Raw genomic sequence first — 18,750 nt, 5'->3', positions numbered from 1 at the left:
ATATCTAATGTCGGATTTTTATTTGATGTTCATATTAATAAGTGACTGAAATACAAATTTTTATAGATATTTAATTCACATTTATATATATTTTTTTTAAAGTACGTGTTGACGTTTGGATAACCGGCAGATGCTTGTTGCGTTTTCATTAAATTCATCTTGTTATTGGGCTGTGATAAGCCCGGTAGTACCGAAAAATTAATCTAATATTTCGTAGCGTTCTTTGTCTCTTGAACCAATTTTATTTTTCAGGTGGTCGGACACATTATCTATAATGTGTTTTGTACCCGTATCTCTATTCTGTTTATTTTTTCTTGCAAGCGTGCTTTAATGTGGTGACAGGCGACGACGGACATGCGTTTGAACAATAGACTGGTTTGGAGCTGGAACACTTTAGTTTGTTTCTTATGGTGCACTGTTCAAAATTTATTTTCATATATGAAGACATTTTAAGAAATGTATAACTGGACAAAACGAAACCAATAAGATAATGCATTTTTACTACATGCAACACACTAAGTTCATATATGACCCGTTTGAGTAATATATTTCGGGCCTTCAACAGTGAGTAAAGCGCATAGCACATAGTCATTTTTATACCTTGACCTATAATGGTTTACTTTTATAAATTGTTATTTGGATGGAGAGATGTCTCATTGGCACTATACCACATCTTCATATACATGTATCTATATTCTAAAATTATCCATTATCAATTAAACATTTACCTAGAAAGCATTCCATGGAATGAAAAACCAATCATTTTAGGTGCAAAATGATTCACCACTGAATGAAATCCCTCAAGTTCTGAAGTCTGTTGTCCAGATGACAGCATAGGAATGTCCTTCTTCATCTGCCTGCTGTTGACAATGTCTTGCAGCTTTTCATAAACTTTGGAACCTGAAAATTAATGATACTAAGATTTAGTTTTCAATTCTTTAAAGTAATTAAAAAATTTTGGAAGAAAATTTATGTAAAAGAAGAATAATATAAAGGGGAAAAAATACAGCTGCAACTAATTTCCAAAGTTTTTCTGTAAAATATATTCCTTTTCTTATAAAATATATTTAATTACATTTGTTACTTATATAGGTTATATTGATTATTAAATTAAATATTACGACCATCACAAAAAACAATCCAAGTTACAAATTTGAACATGTTGAAATGAAAATAGATGTAAATTTTTACATACAAGACCAACCTCCAGCATGTTAAATGAAAAATAATCTTTGAGTAATTAAGGTTTGACTGTACATTTACCTGGTTTTAACCACTTTTTGTGTCTTTCCCTTCCCTCCAGATCATCATGTTGACAAGAGGGGAACAGTGTGCTATGTCCATCATGAATGTTAATTATATGATTGGAAATAGATTGCCACTTTGCTAATATCAAGTCTTCATTCAGGTTTGCAGATGAAGCAGCGGTCCAGTACATATGATTCACCATGCTCTTGATCCATGGAGACACATCTGAACAATCCTTTTCCTTCGATAAAGCAAATAGTTTTTTCTTCATTCCTACAATTCAAAAATTGAAGATTTTATAACACTGTTAATGCATGATAATTAATTCTCATTATTTTATCAAAAGGTCACATTTGGTTTTCATAATAGTGAGACAACATTCAACCAGAAACCAAAGAAGTTGGCAACTGCCACTAATTGTTAAACTTCAACAATGAGCAAGACCCATGTCATTTTGTTTAACCATTGATGTTTCAATCATTGTCAATGTCAAATTATCATTCAAGGAATTCATCTGTTAATGATTTTTTTTATTTGAATGTGTCAATGAAAACATGAAAGATCAACTGTCTTTACCTTTAGCTACATGCCATACATCAAATGCATGAGTGGTATCTTCCATATTCTCTCTGACCCATTTTTTAATTTGGACATGTCTATCAGTCACCAGTGTTTTTATGTTGATGTTATGGTGCTTAAAAAATTCCACACTCCTCTGAAGCCCCTCCTTCTCCATATGGCAACTGCTTTTGACTTCGTTACTCTGAAAGGATAAACCAATACAAATATAGATAAATTTCCAATAAAAAAAATAATACCTAAAAATAAAACTAATAAAAATGTGTTAATCTACTTTTTTTTTTTTATAGTTAATACATGTACAAGACATGTTATTCAGTGGTTGTTGTTTGTTTATGTGTTTAATATATGTTTTTGTTCAATTTTTTAACATAAATAAGGCCAATTTGTTTTCTTGTTTGAATTGTCATTTTGGGGACTTTTTTTGGCTGAATCTGTGGTATGGGCTTTGCTCATTGTTGAAGGCCATACAGTGACCTATAGTTGTTAATTTCTGTGTCAGTTTAATCTCTTGTGGAGAGTTGTATCATTTGCAATCATTCCACATCTTTTTTTTATATTCAAATTCTATCCTGTACAAGTTGAATGTCAACAACAACTCCCTCATCTAGATCAAGCATGGTATAACTGCCAAACTTGGCTGAATGTCCAGGAGTGTCAGCTCTACCATCTCCTCCAAGTGTCACAGATCTTTGTTGCTGCTGAATATCGTTGGCATAATCGTTCTGGTAATTGTGCCATACGTGTCCTATTGCAGGGTACAAGTAAAACTTCTGGTGGTTCATATAAGAGGACATGCTGATTCCACAAATATTCATAAATTTCAACATCCTCAATGCCTTACTTGGTACTGATCCAGAGAACAAAATTCCTGCTGATATTGACAAATTTCCCGCTGGTTTGTTTCCAACAAAAGGCTGACTAAACCAGAAACGAACATATAAACATATTTTACACTCTTGTTTGATTTTCACCATAGACCCACGAGTGTACATTATTTCTCCAACAGTATCAGCCATACATTTTGTGCAAGTAGTAAATAGTTCCATTAAATGTGATTGGAACACAATGAATTTGCTGTCTTCTTCTACAGGTACATGTATGTTTCTGGAAATATAAAATTTTACAATAATGAATGTTAATAAAATCTTTGTCAACAGATTGATTTATGAAATACTCTTAAAGGGGCACTAGCTATGAGATATATCAAAAACCTAATATATTATTTTTTTTGGCTAAATCAGTAATGAAATACATATAGTGAAATAATAATTCCTTTTTAGTAGCCAATAATGTTCAATTTTGTCAAAATAAGCAAAAAAACATTGATTACGAGTTATTCACTTGCAAGTGAATACTTCGACCTCATTTAATACGTATTCATGTGAACTTTAATTTAACCCCTTAGCTTGAGATGGATAATACGTGAATTGTATGTGTAAAGTTATTTAAAGGAAGAGAATGTAAACATTGAAAGTGAAACCAAAGTAAATGATTTGATTGACTGGTTCGATCCACAAATAAACAATCTATTACAGGTGAAAACAATGATAAACATTTATTGTTTATCTGTCATATAAAATTAAATAGACCTAGAATAATTCTACAGCACGTGATTGCTTAATCTATTTATATCTATATTTATGTTTACATCGCTTATATGGTCATCGGATGACTATAGAGGTCAACTCGATAAATAATTAGATGGCGTCTACACTAAAATACACACGAAACGGAGCTACGTATTTTCATGTCTGTGCCTTTCTTATTGTTTTACAATGTATTTAGACTTTTAATAGTTTGGGTAAATGTTTTACATTGTTATAAATCAAATATAAGAATTTGATTAGAATCGGTGAACATGAATTTGACAGCTAGTGCCCCTTTAATACTGTGAAATTAAATTGAAACTCAAAAGTCAAACAGAAGGACAGTGAAACCTGCCTAAAAATCATTATCATTAAGACAAAATTTCATTTACTCAGTACATGTTTCTTTTTTAAACTTGACAATGTTGTTGATCAGTGAGTACTGTATATTGTCCCTCTGGTTTCTTTCAATATACTTTAGAATCTGAAAAAGTGGATTTGTTGCAATATTTATAAAAAAGAAGATGTGGTATTATTGCCTTTGAGACAACTCTACACAAGAGACCAACTGACACAGAACTTGACAACTATAGGTCATACAGCCTTCAATAATGAGCAAAGCCCATTTAGTATTGTACCTCATTTCCTGCTCATCATTATCATCTGAAGAAGGTGAAAGAGGTTGGTAGCTAGGATCTGATTCTTGATCATCTTTCATTGGAGAGGAAAATGGTTCATCAATGGTGGTGGTTGATGATCGAGCATGTTCTTTGGACTTTCTTGGCATTGTCAAAGGTTTCAAATTATCTGGTCGGACCAGCTGAAATGCATCGCTCATCAAGGGCTTTGGTGGCTGAATTTCATTTGTACCATCTGTTTGTGTTCCTGAATAATAAACCAGAATAAAGACATTCAATAAACTGAGGTTTCTATAATGAAATTTGCTACAAAGTACTACTCCTCAGACTATAAGCCAATGTTTAGTGAAAAATTGTTAAAGAATAATAATCACTGGTAATAAATTCATGAGATTCAACACTGTTTGTTTGCTTTATATGCACATACATGTAACACAAATGAATTAATAAAATTACATAAAATAAATTAATAGTATAACCGCAGTGCACATGCTGAAATTTCTACAATTTAAAATTTTTGAATCTCCCTCGACACTACTTGCAAGTATGTTCTTGAGAAACAATGATAGTCCATCGGGAGGGGCCCAAAATTGCTGACCATTGTTAAGAGAGAGTCATATCTCTAACACAAATATAACACCCCTGTAGATTTTGTAAGAGTAGGTTAATCCTCTATACAATGTTAGGCAGCACTCGCAACCGCAAAGTGGAATCCGAAAGGGATTAATAAGTTGCTATAAATAAATATGTTTTAACTTAACTACCATTTAAGTAAGGAACTTTTATTACAGGTTTCAAAGAGAAAAGAAAATAACCAATTGTCCTCATTTTCACTGCAGGTTTCTGATACTTTGTGGTCTTTGAATTAGTCTGGCAATACTTTGATCTCTTTTTTGGTCTTTTGTTGACCTGGCAACTAAATGAAGCTGTAGTTGGTTTTGGATCATCAACTTCATATTCTACTACCTACAATTTTTAAATTTTATAAATATCATACTTTATATAACTAATTGTACAATAAATCAGATGCATAAGTCATTTTAAGATCATGGTTTTGTTTAGAGGTCCTAGACATTTCATTAATACAAAAATCCATTCATTTTGATTTTTTTCCAAGTATCCCATATAGAACAGAAAGGAGATAAAGAATGAAAATCCAACTAAACATATTAAAATTTAATTATTACATGAACTTAGAAAATATGTTCTCAATCAATAATCTGGTAACCCTACATACATACATGTACACAATGTAAGTAGTGTAAGTCATGACTATAAAGCTTATAACCAAAACCTCGTCTTATCTTAGGATAAAAAATATTTACAGTCACTGAGATACTTATATGGTATCAAAGTAAAAAGAATTAGATATTGCTAATGCTTGATGGATATCAATACAAGATATTTTATTTCAATATAAAAAAATACATAACACCTTCATAAATATTTATGTGGTATGGGTTCATTGTTGAAGGCTGGAAGAAGACATATAGCTATTCATTTCATGTGTGTCATTTGGTCTCTTGTGGAGAGTTTTTTCATTGGTAATCATACCACATCTTTTGAATATTCAATAACTTTTGCGTTTGCTTTTTTGCCATTTTTATATTGCAAATAAACATACCTCTTCAAAATCCATTACATGGTTGTCTGGTTGATCTATATCCTCAGCTGGTTCACTGACAGAAGTCTCCTGCTTGTCCTCCTCAGCTGGTTCACTGACAGTACTAATATTCTGATAGTGATCAGCAACTAACTGTTAATGAAATATTTTAACATATATAGTAAAGAGTTCAAATACAAGAAGTGTATAATTTTGGAAGTCTGAGAACTTCCTTATCTGATTTGTTTAATTTGTGCAGTTATTTCTACATTTGTACTTTATTAGTTGTGCTATTCCCAATAACTTAATTGTTGAATTGTTATGTATGTGTATCAAGGTCAAGTTAGTACATTTATTAGCAATGATCAGAGGGGGGCCAGGCCCCAATTTATCTGTTTTATTTTTTTAATTTACAGGGATTTGTGGTTTAAACTTAGCCTGATCCCCCTTTTCAAACTGCTAATAGAACCCAAAAATGAAGTGTCCACCACCCTAGTCCAAATAATTATGAAGTCTGGCAAGGCTATTTTAAATTTTTTCTGGGACGCCTTCCTACGACACTACGAAGGCGTCCCAGAAAGAAAAAAAATAGCCTTGCTAGACGTCATAATTATTCGGACTATCATCACCACCCATATAAATAAAAATCTGGATCCGTCACTGATGAATACAAGGCTTATCCTAGTCCAAATAATTATGACGTCTGGCAAGGCTATTTTAATTTTTTTCTGGGACGCCTTCCTACGTCGGAGAAAAAATTTAAAATAGCCTTGCAGTCGTAGGAAGGCATCCCAGAAAAAAAATGAAAATAGCCTTGCCAGACGTCATAATTATTTTGACTAGGCTTATCCATTCTATGAATTAATATTGGATTATATTAATATCTGTTTAACAATAATTGAAGCATTCAAAAATTTCTAATTTGACATGGAGTCAGGACAAATGATGGAAATTTAAAGTGTTGTTTACCCTTGCAGCTTCTCTTTTTATATAGCCTCTTCTGATCTTCTTTGGAGGAGAACTTTGACATGTTGATGTCTCTGAGGGTGATAACATCTCCAGACGTGGAAGTGTGTGTTTCGGGGTCGTCGGTATAGGTTGCTCTGTTTCAAGAGGCTTCTCCTTAACCATGCTAACTTGCTTTGCAATACTTGGACTATGTACAGTAGGTACAGCACCAACATTCAGCTTCGCCTTCTTCGGGGCTCTACCCATATGTTCAATCTCGAACCTATGCCTGAATGGGAAGTCATCAATGATAAAATGAACGGAACATAGGGCTGAAAACTCCGTTGGTCCATCCCAGTTGGCTCTCTTAAGTTTCACAAACCCTGTCCATTTTCTACGAAGATTAGGGTCTTTTGGGAAGGAATGCAAAGAAAATCCATCCGCATTTGTGTTCCCACAATTAGCTGCTACACATCTCGTCCCACTGCCTCTACTTGAACCTCCGCGATCTCCTCTCGGCATTGTCGTAGATGAAATCGTTCGTATATATTCTCGTTTGTTTATGGTTTTTTGCAATATCGGAAGTACATGTGTTCACAATGTGACGTCAGACTTCGGTTTTTCTCCGGAAATTGCCGATTGATAAAATCGCCTTAGGTGTGATTACTAATGCAAAACTCACCTGTGTGGATATCTTTTTTAATACGCGGAATTTTGAAATCGGGTTTTTTGCGATCGAATTCTTAATTTATTTGAAAGAGATAAAACCATAAAAAAAATATTTCGACATTTAGACTGATATGGCACTTAAGTGCCATATGAACGTATTTTTTTTATTTTTTTTTAAATTAAATTTTAAAAGAACTTATTATTTAAAACCGATAGAAAAAAACCCGACAAAAAATATTAAGAAATAAGCATGTTACATCCCATTAAACATTCCCATCGCACCTGTCTGCGACAAGTCCCGAGTGCCAGTCTGAATAACTTCCGGTTTTCCAAGAAAGGAATGCGTGACGTCACATTATGAACAAAGAATATAAACAATGGCATCTGCATCAACTTCGAAACATCAAGACGATAACCACGACAGTTCTGAGAGTGATTCTGATGAATTGTCTCTGTCCTGTGGTTCATCGGAATTTGAAATGGGAGAAAACGGGAGCTCAGGTTCGGACGAGGAGTTAGAAGAAGCTACTGGTGCCATGGCAGGGGCTCAGATCAACCCTGGGATTATCCCATACCAGTTTGAGCCGTACAACTCAAATTCTGACGAGTCAGAACCAGAAGACGGCGAAGATGAAGACAGATTGGCAGACAATTCTTGGTAATTTATAAATGATAATTTCTATATTCACGCATACCCTTACAAAGTAAAAGGGATAAATAAATTACTAAAATATTGAAAGAGAAAGAAGTGATCGAGATACCTACCATTTCTGTACCTATGACGGCCGCCTAGCATTTAACAACTCCAAAACTATTAAAGAGAACGTATTTTATTACTAGAACCGATTCTCAATGGGAGAGGTGTACATAAAAAATATATACGTTACTTTTATAGTGTGTGTGTGTGGGGGGGGGGGGGGGGCTGTTCTTTCTAGGGCTACCAGAAAATTAAAATCTAGCAGACAAGCTTCATACATGCATGTGCATGCTTTACTGTTTGAATCTTTTCCTGATACATAACTCTACATTCAACACAAGTTTCTGTTTACAGAAATTCAATGTAACTACTTCCATTCAACCTCTCCTCAGTATACGTATATACACATCTTTAATACTGGTGCAAAACATGAATCAAGGACAAACATACAGCATTATAACATGAAGAGAAGCAATAGCTTATATTCAATATATTATTGCGGTTTCTTCTTTCAAAGATATAAATAGAACTCATTGCATTATTATGGGGGACCTAAATGTATCTACAATATAAAAAATAAGATGCGGTATGATTGCCAATGAGACAACTCTCAACAAAAGACACAAAAAGTTAACAAGTATAGGTTAACGTACGGCCTTCAACAATGAGCAAAGCCCATACTGCATAGTCATTCCTAAAAGGCCCCGTAATGACAATGTCAAACAATTCAAACAAGAAAACTTCAACTTTATTCATAAGAAATGAATCTTTCTTTGAATGTTCAAATCAATCATACAGAAGATATATAGTTTATGCCTTTGTATCTTGGATATTATTATTTTTCCCTAAAATAAATCTGTTGCTTTCTTCAAGGTGTAATTGTGGACAATGTGCAGTTATGCCGTCAGCAAGAGAGTGTGTCTGCTGTTGTGAAGTTACAAAAATTGTTGACGTGAAAAATGAACACCCTGACACAGCTTGTATAACAGACCATCCGGGATTTCATCCAGTGTGCCTTGATATACATGTATTAAAAGTTGCCTATTACCAGTATAGGCAGCAATATGGAGAGCATCCTGATCATGGAAATGAGTAAGAAATTCAGTCCTGTATATCAACATCAACATTTATATTGGTTTATTTTTAAAATCTATTTTATAAAAATAATATGTTTTTTAAATCGTGAATCAATGCACTGTGTTGAAGGCTGTGCATCAAATATAATTTATAATTGCTTATATTTAGTATGTGAAGTCTTGGCTAGTGTGATTTGGATGACAAGTATTCTATGTCGTCTCATTGAAAAATGCAACACTTGCTCTTTTTGTATACATAGTAACTTTATTTCACCCTTGTCTAATTGTACGTCTGTCCATATGTACCAAAATTGATTTTTATTCTCAAACTTTATTTCGCCTCAATCAAATGGTATGAAACTTGTACACAATACTTATTATCACAAAACTTTATATATTAATATATTCAAGCAGGACATTATCTTTGTGCATGGTAATATTCCCCATTTATTATTCAAAAGTGAATATATATAAAAATATAAAATTTTGCATCTAATCTTATCCTGAATATGCTTGAATTATTTACTGCTGTAGTTTATTAAAAGAACATCTTTTATAATTTCAGGAGAAATCGTTACACAGCATATAGACAATTTGTACGGTGGTGTTGGCATTTCCTAGGGAAAGAGGTCCGTGTGGTTATTCCATCTTGTGTGGTACTTAAGATCCGGACTGTCTTCCCTGATCTGCACCAGAACTACACTGGTTTTCATGAGGCTGACAGCGATTAAATCTAGCAAGAAGGCTTTGTATGGCTTCTTCTTTGTCTGGTCTCTCGTACTGGCTACAAAGTGGAGGTGGAACATCTACCAGTAGTTGAATACCTTCCTTGTTCATGTGCGAGACTTTTGCAATGTTGAAAACTGTTTTCATCAGACTCTCTACATATTCTAAAAAAAAAAAGATTTAGAAAGAAGTGACCTTGCTGAATTTTGAATTAACATGATTAAGGTTTTGCTGAAAGACCAAAATCACTAACAAACAATGAACTACTGTTACAGATGTACATATATAAACTAAATATAACAATTTTATTCTCTTGTTTTATAGAATGTAGTTAAATTGTGTATTATAATTAGTGTCCTAATTATAGGAATTTACAAAGGTATATATAGTAAATACAAATGATTTAGACCTATTACACGTATTAAAATTTTAGAGACACTGTACATAGTAACTTTAATATGAAAACACATTTTTTCACCTGACCCTAAGGGTCAATTAAGCTTTTTTCATCACTTGGCATCCATCATCATTTGTCCCTTAACTCTTACAAAAATCTTTTTCAACATGAAAACTTGTTAAAATTATGATAAGGGGTCTTAAATAACTATTGTAAGACTACAATAGCTAGGATGACTTATTTTTTTCAATGGGAGGGCAATTTCTTCAGGGGGCAAGTTGCTAATAATCAGTTTGATACAAGTAGTAATGCTTACCAAATGTGGGATCGACTGGAATTTTTCTCACAGTGTGCTCTCCTTTTTTGTATTTAGGATACACTATCTTGTATCTTGCTTTACCATCCTGTGTGAAAGCATGGTCCCGATTGCTGTTCTCGTTAAAATGCATTGCTGCAAGCCATTGCCTTGATGGAAAAAAGGAAAAATTGTTTTGAATTAAATTGCACTGTGTAGTATTCAGTTTTATTAGATATTTTCACAATTTTACCATTTCATTTATATGAATGTTAGCTATAGTCGATATATATATATATATATATCTTGGTGTGGGAATTTCTCGCTGCATTGAATACCTATTGGCGACCTTCTACTGTTGTCTGTTCTATGGTTGGGTTGTTGTCTCTTGGACATATTTCCCATTTTTATTCTCAATTTTATTATATATAGTTAAAGTGCCATGGAAAATAGAGGTATGGAAAGCAAAGAAAAATAAATAATAATACCAAAAATATCAATAAATATTAATACATATACATTTTTGTACCTTGACCTATAATGGTTTACTTTTATAAATTGTTATTTGGATGGAGAGATGTCTCATTGGCACTATACCACATCTTCATATACATGTATCTATATTCTAAAATTATCCATTATCAATTAAACATTTACCTAGAAAGCATTCCATGGAATGAAAAACCAATCATTTTAGGTGCAAAATGATTCACCACTGAATGAAATCCCTCAAGTTCTGAAGTCTGTTGTCCAGATGACAGCATAGGAATGTCCTTCTTCATCTGCCTGCTGTTGACAATGTCTTGCAGCTTTTCATAAACTTTGGAACCTGAAAATTAATGATACTAAGATTTAGTTTTCAATTCTTTAAAGTAATTTTTTTTTAAATTTTTGGAAGAAAATTTATGTAAAAGAAGAATAATATAAAGGGGAAAAAATACAGCTGCAACTAATTTCCAAAGTTTTTCTGTAAAATATATTCCTTTTCTTATAAAATATATTTAATTACATTTGTTACTTATATAGGTTATATTGATTATTAAATTAAATATTACGACCATCACAAAAAACAATCCAAGTTACAAATTTGAACATGTTGAAATGAAAATAGATGTAAATTTTTACATACAAGACCAACCTCCAGCATGTTAAATGAAAAATAATCTTTGAGTAATTAAGGTTTGACTGTACATTTACCTGGTTTTAACCACTTTTTGTGTCTTTCCCTTCCCTCCAGATCATCATGTTGACAAGAGGGGAACAGTGTGCTATGTCCATCATGAATGCTAATTATATGATTGGAAATAGATTGCCACTTTGCTAATATCAAGTCTTCATTCAGGTTTGCAGATGAAGCAGCGGTCCAGTACATATGATTCACCATGCTCTTGATCCATGGAGACACATCTGAACAATCCTTTTCCTTCGATAAAGCAAATAGTTTTTTCTTCATTCCTACAATTCAAAAATTGAAGATTTTATAACACTGTTAATGCATGATAATTAATTCTCATTATTTTATCAAAAGGTCACATTTGGTTTTCATAATAGTGAGACAACATTCAACCAGAAACCAAAGAAGTTGGCAACTGCCACTAGTTGTTAAACTTCAACAATGAGCAAGACCCATGTCATTTTGTTTAACCATTGATGTTTCAATCATTGTCAATGTCAAATTATCATTCAAGGAATTCATCTGTTAATGATTTTTTTTATTTGAATGTGTCAATGAAAACATGAAAGATCAACTGTCTTTACCTTTAGCTACATGCCATACATCAAATGCATGAGTGGTATCTTCCATATTCTCTCTGACCCATTTTTTAATTTGGACATGTCTATCAGTCACCAGTGTTTTTATGTTGATGTTATGGTGCTTAAAAAATTCCACACTCCTCTGAAGCCCCTCCTTCTCCATATGGCAACTGCTTTTGACTTCGTTACTCTGAAAGGATAAACCAATACAAATATAGATAAATTTCCAATAAAAAAAAAATAATACCTAAAAATAAAACTAATAAAAATGTGTTAATCTACTTTTTTTTTTTTATAGTTAATACATGTACAAGACATGTTATTCAGTGGTTGTTGTTTGTTTATGTGTTTAATATATGTTTTTGTTCAATTTTTTAACATAAATAAGGCCAATTTGTTTTCTTGTTTGAATTGTCATTTTGGGGACTTTTTTTTGGCTGAATCTGTGGTATGGGCTTTGCTCATTGTTGAAGGCCATACAGTGACCTATAGTTGTTAATTTCTGTGTCAGTTTAATCTCTTGTGGAGAGTTGTATCATTTGCAATCATTCCACATCTTTTTTTTATATTCAAATTCTATCCTGTACAAGTTGAATGTCAACAACAACTCCCTCATCTAGATCAAGCATGGTATAACTGCCAAACTTGGCTGAATGTCCAGGAGTGTCAGCTCTACCATCTCCTCCAAGTGTCACAGATCTTTAATTTGTTGCTGCTGAATATCGTTGGCATAATCGTTCTGGTAATTGTGCCATACGTGTCCTATTGCAGGGTACAAGTAAAACTTCTGGTGGTTCATATAAGAGGACATGCTGATTCCACAAATATTCATAAATTTCAACATCCTCAATGCCTTACTTGGTACTGATCCAGAGAACAAAATTCCTGCTGATATTGACAAATTTCCCGCTGGTTTGTTTCCAACAAAAGGCTGACTAAACCAGAAACGAACATATAAACATATTTTACACTCTTGTTTGATTTTCACCATAGACCCACGAGTGTACATTATTTCTCCAACAGTATCAGCCATACATTTTGTGCAAGTAGTAAATAGTTCCATTAAATGTGATTGGAACACAATGAATTTGCTGTCTTCTTCTACAGGTACATGTATGTTTCTGGAAATATAAAATTTTACAATAATGAATGTTAATAAAATCTTTGTCAACAGATTGATTTATGAAATACTCTTAAAGGGGCACTAGCTATGAGATATATCAAAAACCTAATATATTATTTTTTTTGGCTAAATCAGTAATGAAATACATATAGTGAAATAATAATTCCTTTTTAGTAGCCAATAATGTTCAATTTTGTCAAAATAAGCAAAAAAACATTGATTACGAGTTATTCACTTGCAAGTGAATACTTCGACCTCATTTAATACGTATTCATGTGAACTTTAATTTAACCCCTTAGCTTGAGATGGATAATACGTGAATTGTATGTGTAAAGTTATTTAAAGGAAGAGAATGTAAACATTGAAAGTGAAACCAAAGTAAATGATTTGATTGACTGGTTCGATCCACAAATAAACAATCTATTACAGGTGAAAACAATGATAAACATTTATTTTTTATCTGTCATATAAAATTAAATAGACCTAGAATAATTCTACAGCACGTGATTGCTTAATCTATTTATATCTATATTTATGTTTACATCGCTTATATGGTCATCGGATGACTATAGAGGTCAACTCGATAAATAATTAGATGGCGTCTACACTAAAATACAAACGAAACGGAGCTACGTATTTTCATGTCTGTGCCTTTCTTATTGTTTTACAATGTATTTAGACTTTTAATAGTTTGGGTAAATGTTTTACATTGTTATAAATCAAATATAAGAATTTGATTAGAATCGGTGAACATGAATTTGACAGCTAGTGCCCCTTTAATACTGTGAAATTAAATTGAAACTCAAAAGTCAAACAGAAGGACAGTGAAACCTGCCTAAAAATCATTATCATTAAGACAAAATTTCATTTACTCAGTACATGTTTCTTTTTTAAACTTGACAATGTTGTTGATCAGTGAGTACTGTATATTGTCCCTCTGGTTTCTTTCAATATACTTTAGAATCTGAAAAAGTGGATTTGTTGCAATATTTATAAAAAAGAAGATGTGGTATTATTGCCTTTGAGACAACACTACACAAGAGACGAACTGACACAGAACTTGACAACTATAGGTCATACAGCCTTCAATAATGAGCAAAGCCCATTTAGTATTGTACCTCATTTCCTGCTCATCATTATCATCTGAAGAAGGTGAAAGAGGTTGGTAGCTAGGATCTGATTCTTGATCATCTTTCATTGGAGAGGAAAATGGTTCATCAATGGTGGTGGTTGATGATCGAGCATGTTCTTTGGACTTTCTTGGCATTGTCAAAGGTTTCAAATTATCTGGTCGGACCAGCTGAAATGCATCGCTCATCAAGGGCTTTGGTGGCTGAATTTCATTTGTACCATCTGTTTGTGTTCCTGAATAATAAACCAGAATAAAGACATTCAATAAACTGAGGTTTCTATAATGAAATTTGCTACAAAGTACTACTCCTCAGACTATAAGCCAATGTTTAGTGAAAAATTGTTAAAGAATAATAATCACTGGTAATAAATTCATGAGATTCAACACTGTTTGTTTGCTTTATATGCACATACATGTAACACAAATGAATTAATAAAATTACATAAAATAAATTAATAGTATAACCGCAGTGTACATGCTGAAATTTCTACAATTTAAAATTTTTGAATCTCCCTCGACACTACTTGCAAGTATGTTCTTGAGAAACAATGATAGTCCATCGGGAGGGGCCCAAATTGCTGACCATTGTTAAGAGAGAGTCATATCTCTAACACAAATATAACACCCCTGTAGATTTTGTAAGAGTAGGTTAATCCTCTATACAATGTTAGGCAGCACTCGCAACCGCAAAGTGGAATCCGAAAGGGATTAATAAGTTGCTATAAATAAATATGTTTTAACTTAACTACCATTTAAGTAAGGAACTTTTATTACAGGTTTCAAAGAGAAAAGAAAATAACCAATTGTCCTCATTTTCACTGCAGGTTTCTGATACTTTGTGTTCTTTGAATTAGTCTGGCAATACTTTGATCTCTTTTTTGGTCTTTTGTTGACCTGGCAACTAAATGAAGCTGTAGTTGGTTTTGGATCATCAACTTCATATTCTACTACCTACAATTTTTAAATTTTATAAATATCATACTTTATATAACTAATTGTACATTAAATCAGATGCATAAGTCATTTTAAGATCATGGTTTTGTTTAGAGGTCCTAGACATTTCATTAATACAAAAATCCATTCATTTTGATTTTTTCCAAGTATCCCATATAGAACAGAAAGGAGATAAAGAATGAAAATCCAACTAAACATATTAAAATTTAATTATTACATGAACTTAGAAAATATGTTCTCAATCAATAATCTGGTAACCCTACATACATACATGTACACAATGTAAGTAGTGTAAGTCATGACTATAAAGCTTATAACCAAAACCTCGTCTTATCTTAGGATAAAAAATATTTACAGTCACTGAGATACTTATATGGTATCAAAGTAAAAAGAATTAGATATTGCTAATGCTTGATGGATATCAACACAAGATATTTTATTTCAATATAAAAAAATACATAACACCTTCATAAATATTTATGTGGTATGGGTTCATTGTTGAAGGCTGGAAGAAGACATATAGCTATTCATTTCATGTGTGTCATTTGGTCTCTTGTGGAGAGTTTTTTCATTGGTAATCATACCACATCTTTTGAATATTCAATAACTTTTGCGTTTGCTTTTTTGCCATTTTTATATTGCAAATAAACATACCTCTTCAAAATCCATTACATGGTTGTCTGGTTGATCTATATCCTCAGCTGGTTCACTGACAGAAGTCTCCTGCTTGTCCTCCTCAGCTGGTTCACTGACAGTACTAATATTCTGATAGTGATCAGCAACTAACTGTTAATGAAATATTTTAACATATATAGTAAAGAGTTCAAATACAAGAAGTGTATAATTTTGGAAGTCTGAGAACTTCCTTATCTGATTTGTTTAATTTGTGCAGTTATTTCTACATTTGTACTTTATTAGTTGTGCTATTCCCAATAACTTAATTGTTGAATTGTTATGTATGTGTATCAAGGTCAAGTTAGTACATTTATTAGCAATGATCAGAGGGGGGCCAGGCCCCAATTTATCTGTTTTATTTTTTTAATTTACAGGGATTTGTGGTTTAAACTTAGCCTGATCCCCCTTTTCAAACTGCTAATAGAACCCAAAAATGAAGTGTCCACCACCCTAGTCCAAATAATTATGAAGTCTGGCAAGGCTATTTTAAATTTTTTCTGGGACGCCTTCCTACGACACTACGAAGGCGTCCCAGAAAGAAAAAAAATAGCCTTGCTAGACGTCATAATTATTCGGACTATCATCACCACCCATATAAATAAAAATCTGGATCCGTCACTGATGAATACAAGGCTTATCCTAGTCCAAATAATTATGACGTCTGGCAAGGCTATTTTAATTTTTTTCTGGGACGCCTTCCTACGTCGGAGAAAAAATTTAAAATAGCCTTGCAGTCGTAGGAAGGCATCCCAGAAAAAAAATGAAAATAGCCTTGCCAGACGTCATAATTATTTGGACTAGGCTTATCCATTCTATGAATTAATATTGGATTATATTAATATCTGTTTAACAATAATTGAAGCATTCAAAAATTTCTAATTTGACATGGAGTCAGGACAAATGATGGAAATTTAAAGTGTTGTTTACCCTTGCAGCTTCTCTTTTTATATAGCCTCTTCTGATCTTCTTTGGAGGAGAACTTTGACATGTTGATGTCTCTGAGGGTGATAACATCTCCAGACGTGGAAGTGTGTGTTTCGGGGTCGTCGGTATAGGTTGCTCTGTTTCAAGAGGCTTCTCCTTAACCATGCTAACTTGCTTTGCAATACTTGGACTATGTACAGTAGGTACAGCACCAACATTCAGCTTCGCCTTCTTCGGGGCTCTACCCATATGTTCAATCTCGAACCTATGCCTGAATGGGAAGTCATCAATGATAAAATGAACGGAACATAGGGCTGAAAACTCCGTTGGTCCATCCCAGTTGGCTCTCTTAAGTTTCACAAACCCTGTCCATTTTCTACGAAGATTAGGGTCTTTTGGGAAGGAATGCAAAGAAAATCCATCCGCATTTGTGTTCCCACAATTAGCTGCTACACATCTCGTCCCACTGCCTCTACTTGAACCTCCGCGATCTCCTCTCGGCATTGTCGTAGATGAAATCGTTCGTATATATTCTCGTTTGTTTATGGTTTTTTGCAATATCGGAAGTACATGTGTTCACAATGTGACGTCAGACTTCGGTTTTTCTCCGGAAATTGCCGATTGATAAAATCGCCTTACATGTAGGTGTGATTACTAATGCAAAACTCACCTGTGTGGATATCTTTTTTAATACGCGGAATTTTGAAATCGGGTTTTTTGCGATCGAATTCTTAATTTATTTGAAAGAGATAAAACCATAAAAAAAATATTTCGACATTTAGACTGATATGGCACTTAAGTGCCATATGAACGTATTTTTTTTATTTTTTTTTAAATTAAATTTTAAAAGAACTTATTATTTAAAACCGATAGAAAAAAACCCGACAAAAAATATTAAGAAATAAGCATGTTACATCCCATTAAACATTCCCATCGCACCTGTCTGCGACAAGTCCCGAGTGCCAGTCTGAATAACTTCCGGTTTTCCAAGAAAGGAATGCGTGACGTCACATTATGAACAAAGAATATAAACAATGGCATCTGCATCAACTTCGAAACATCAAGACGATAACCACGACAGTTCTGAGAGTGATTCTGATGAATTGTCTCTGTCCTGTGGTTCATCGGAATTTGAAATGGGAGAAAACGGGAGCTCAGGTTCGGACGAGGAGTTAGAAGAAGCTACTGGTGCCATGGCAGGGGCTCAGATCAACCCTGGGATTATCCCATACCAGTTTGAGCCGTACAACTCAAATTCTGACGAGTCAGAACCAGAAGACGGCGAAGATGAAGACAGATTGGCAGACAATTCTTGGTAATTTATAAATGATAATTTCTATATTCACGCATACCCTTACAAAGTAAAAGGGATAAATAAATTACTAAAATATTGAAAGAGAAAGAAGTGATCGAGATACCTACCATTTCTGTACCTATGACGGCCGCCTAGCATTTAACAACTCCAAAACTATTAAAGAGAACGTATTTTATTACTAGAACCGATTCTCAATGGGAGAGGTGTACATCAAAAATATATACGTTACTTTTATAGTGTGTGTGTGGGGGGGGGGGGGGGGCTGTTCTTTCTAGGGCTACCAGAAAATTAAAATCTAGCAGACAAGCTTCATACATGCATGTGCATGCTTTACTGTTTGAATCTTTTCCTGATACATAACTCTACATTCAACACAAGTTTCTGTTTACAGAAATTCAATGTAACTA

The 18,750-nt window shown here is 33.3% G+C and overlaps 3 protein-coding genes across 3 annotated transcripts; all 3 read right to left on the bottom strand.

Annotated features, from left to right (window-relative positions):
* Positions 1 to 724: 724 nt before the first annotated feature.
* Positions 725 to 2,009, bottom strand: LOC143059423 (uncharacterized). Its single transcript, XM_076232913.1, has 3 exons — positions 1,825 to 2,009; positions 1,264 to 1,521; positions 725 to 900 (listed from the first exon to the last, which is right to left on the bottom strand). The coding sequence occupies exons 1-3, from the start codon at positions 1,982 to 1,984 to the stop codon at positions 725 to 727; spliced, it is 594 nt and encodes a 197-aa protein (XP_076089028.1). The 5' UTR covers positions 1,985 to 2,009.
* A 271-nt stretch (positions 2,010 to 2,280) lies between these two features.
* Positions 2,281 to 7,271, bottom strand: LOC143059203 (uncharacterized). Its single transcript, XM_076232690.1, has 5 exons — positions 6,627 to 7,271; positions 5,679 to 5,810; positions 4,870 to 5,020; positions 4,055 to 4,301; positions 2,281 to 2,934 (listed from the first exon to the last, which is right to left on the bottom strand). Exons 1-5 carry the CDS (start codon positions 7,125 to 7,127, stop codon positions 2,388 to 2,390), a joined length of 1,578 nt encoding a protein of 525 aa, XP_076088805.1. The 5' UTR covers positions 7,128 to 7,271; the 3' UTR covers positions 2,281 to 2,387.
* A 1,503-nt stretch (positions 7,272 to 8,774) lies between these two features.
* On the bottom strand, positions 8,775 to 17,628 carry LOC143059421 (uncharacterized). The gene is given in 11 exon segments (XM_076232910.1): positions 8,775 to 9,937; positions 10,487 to 10,635; positions 11,123 to 11,294; positions 11,663 to 11,920; positions 12,224 to 12,422; positions 12,808 to 12,924; positions 12,927 to 13,341; positions 14,462 to 14,708; positions 15,276 to 15,426; positions 16,084 to 16,215; positions 17,032 to 17,628. Coding segments are annotated over 11 exon segments (2,571 nt in total). The 5' UTR covers positions 17,533 to 17,628; the 3' UTR covers positions 8,775 to 9,707.
* Positions 17,629 to 18,750: the final 1,122 nt, after the last annotated feature.

Source organism: Mytilus galloprovincialis, chromosome 14, assembly GCF_965363235.1.
Source record: "Mytilus galloprovincialis chromosome 14, xbMytGall1.hap1.1, whole genome shotgun sequence".
NCBI classification, from domain to species: domain Eukaryota; kingdom Metazoa; phylum Mollusca; class Bivalvia; order Mytilida; family Mytilidae; genus Mytilus; species Mytilus galloprovincialis.
The sequence above is the reverse complement of the archived record's forward strand: the minus strand, read 5'-3'. Positions and strand labels throughout refer to the sequence as shown.

Excerpts from the sequence above, each read along its gene's own strand:
- LOC143059423 (XM_076232913.1), bottom strand. The coding sequence starts at position 1,984 with ATGGAGAAGGAGGGGCTTCAGAGGAGTGTGGAATTTTTTAAGCACCAT. Across the intron at positions 1,522-1,824 it reads TGTATGGCATGTAGCTAAAG|GAATGAAGAAAAAACTATTT; the intron begins GTAAAGACAGTT and ends TTTGAATTGTAG. Across the intron at positions 901-1,263 it reads CAAAAAGTGGTTAAAACCAG|GTTCCAAAGTTTATGAAAAG; the intron begins GTAAATGTACAG and ends ATTAATTTTCAG.
- LOC143059203 (XM_076232690.1), bottom strand. The coding sequence starts at position 7,127 with ATGCCGAGAGGAGATCGCGGAGGTTCAAGTAGAGGCAGTGGGACGAGA. Across the intron at positions 5,021-5,678 it reads ATGTAATGGATTTTGAAGAG|GTAGTAGAATATGAAGTTGA; the intron begins GTATGTTTATTT and ends TAAAAATTGTAG. Across the intron at positions 2,935-4,054 it reads AATGATGAGCAGGAAATGAG|AAACATACATGTACCTGTAG; the intron begins GTACAATACTAA and ends TTATATTTCCAG.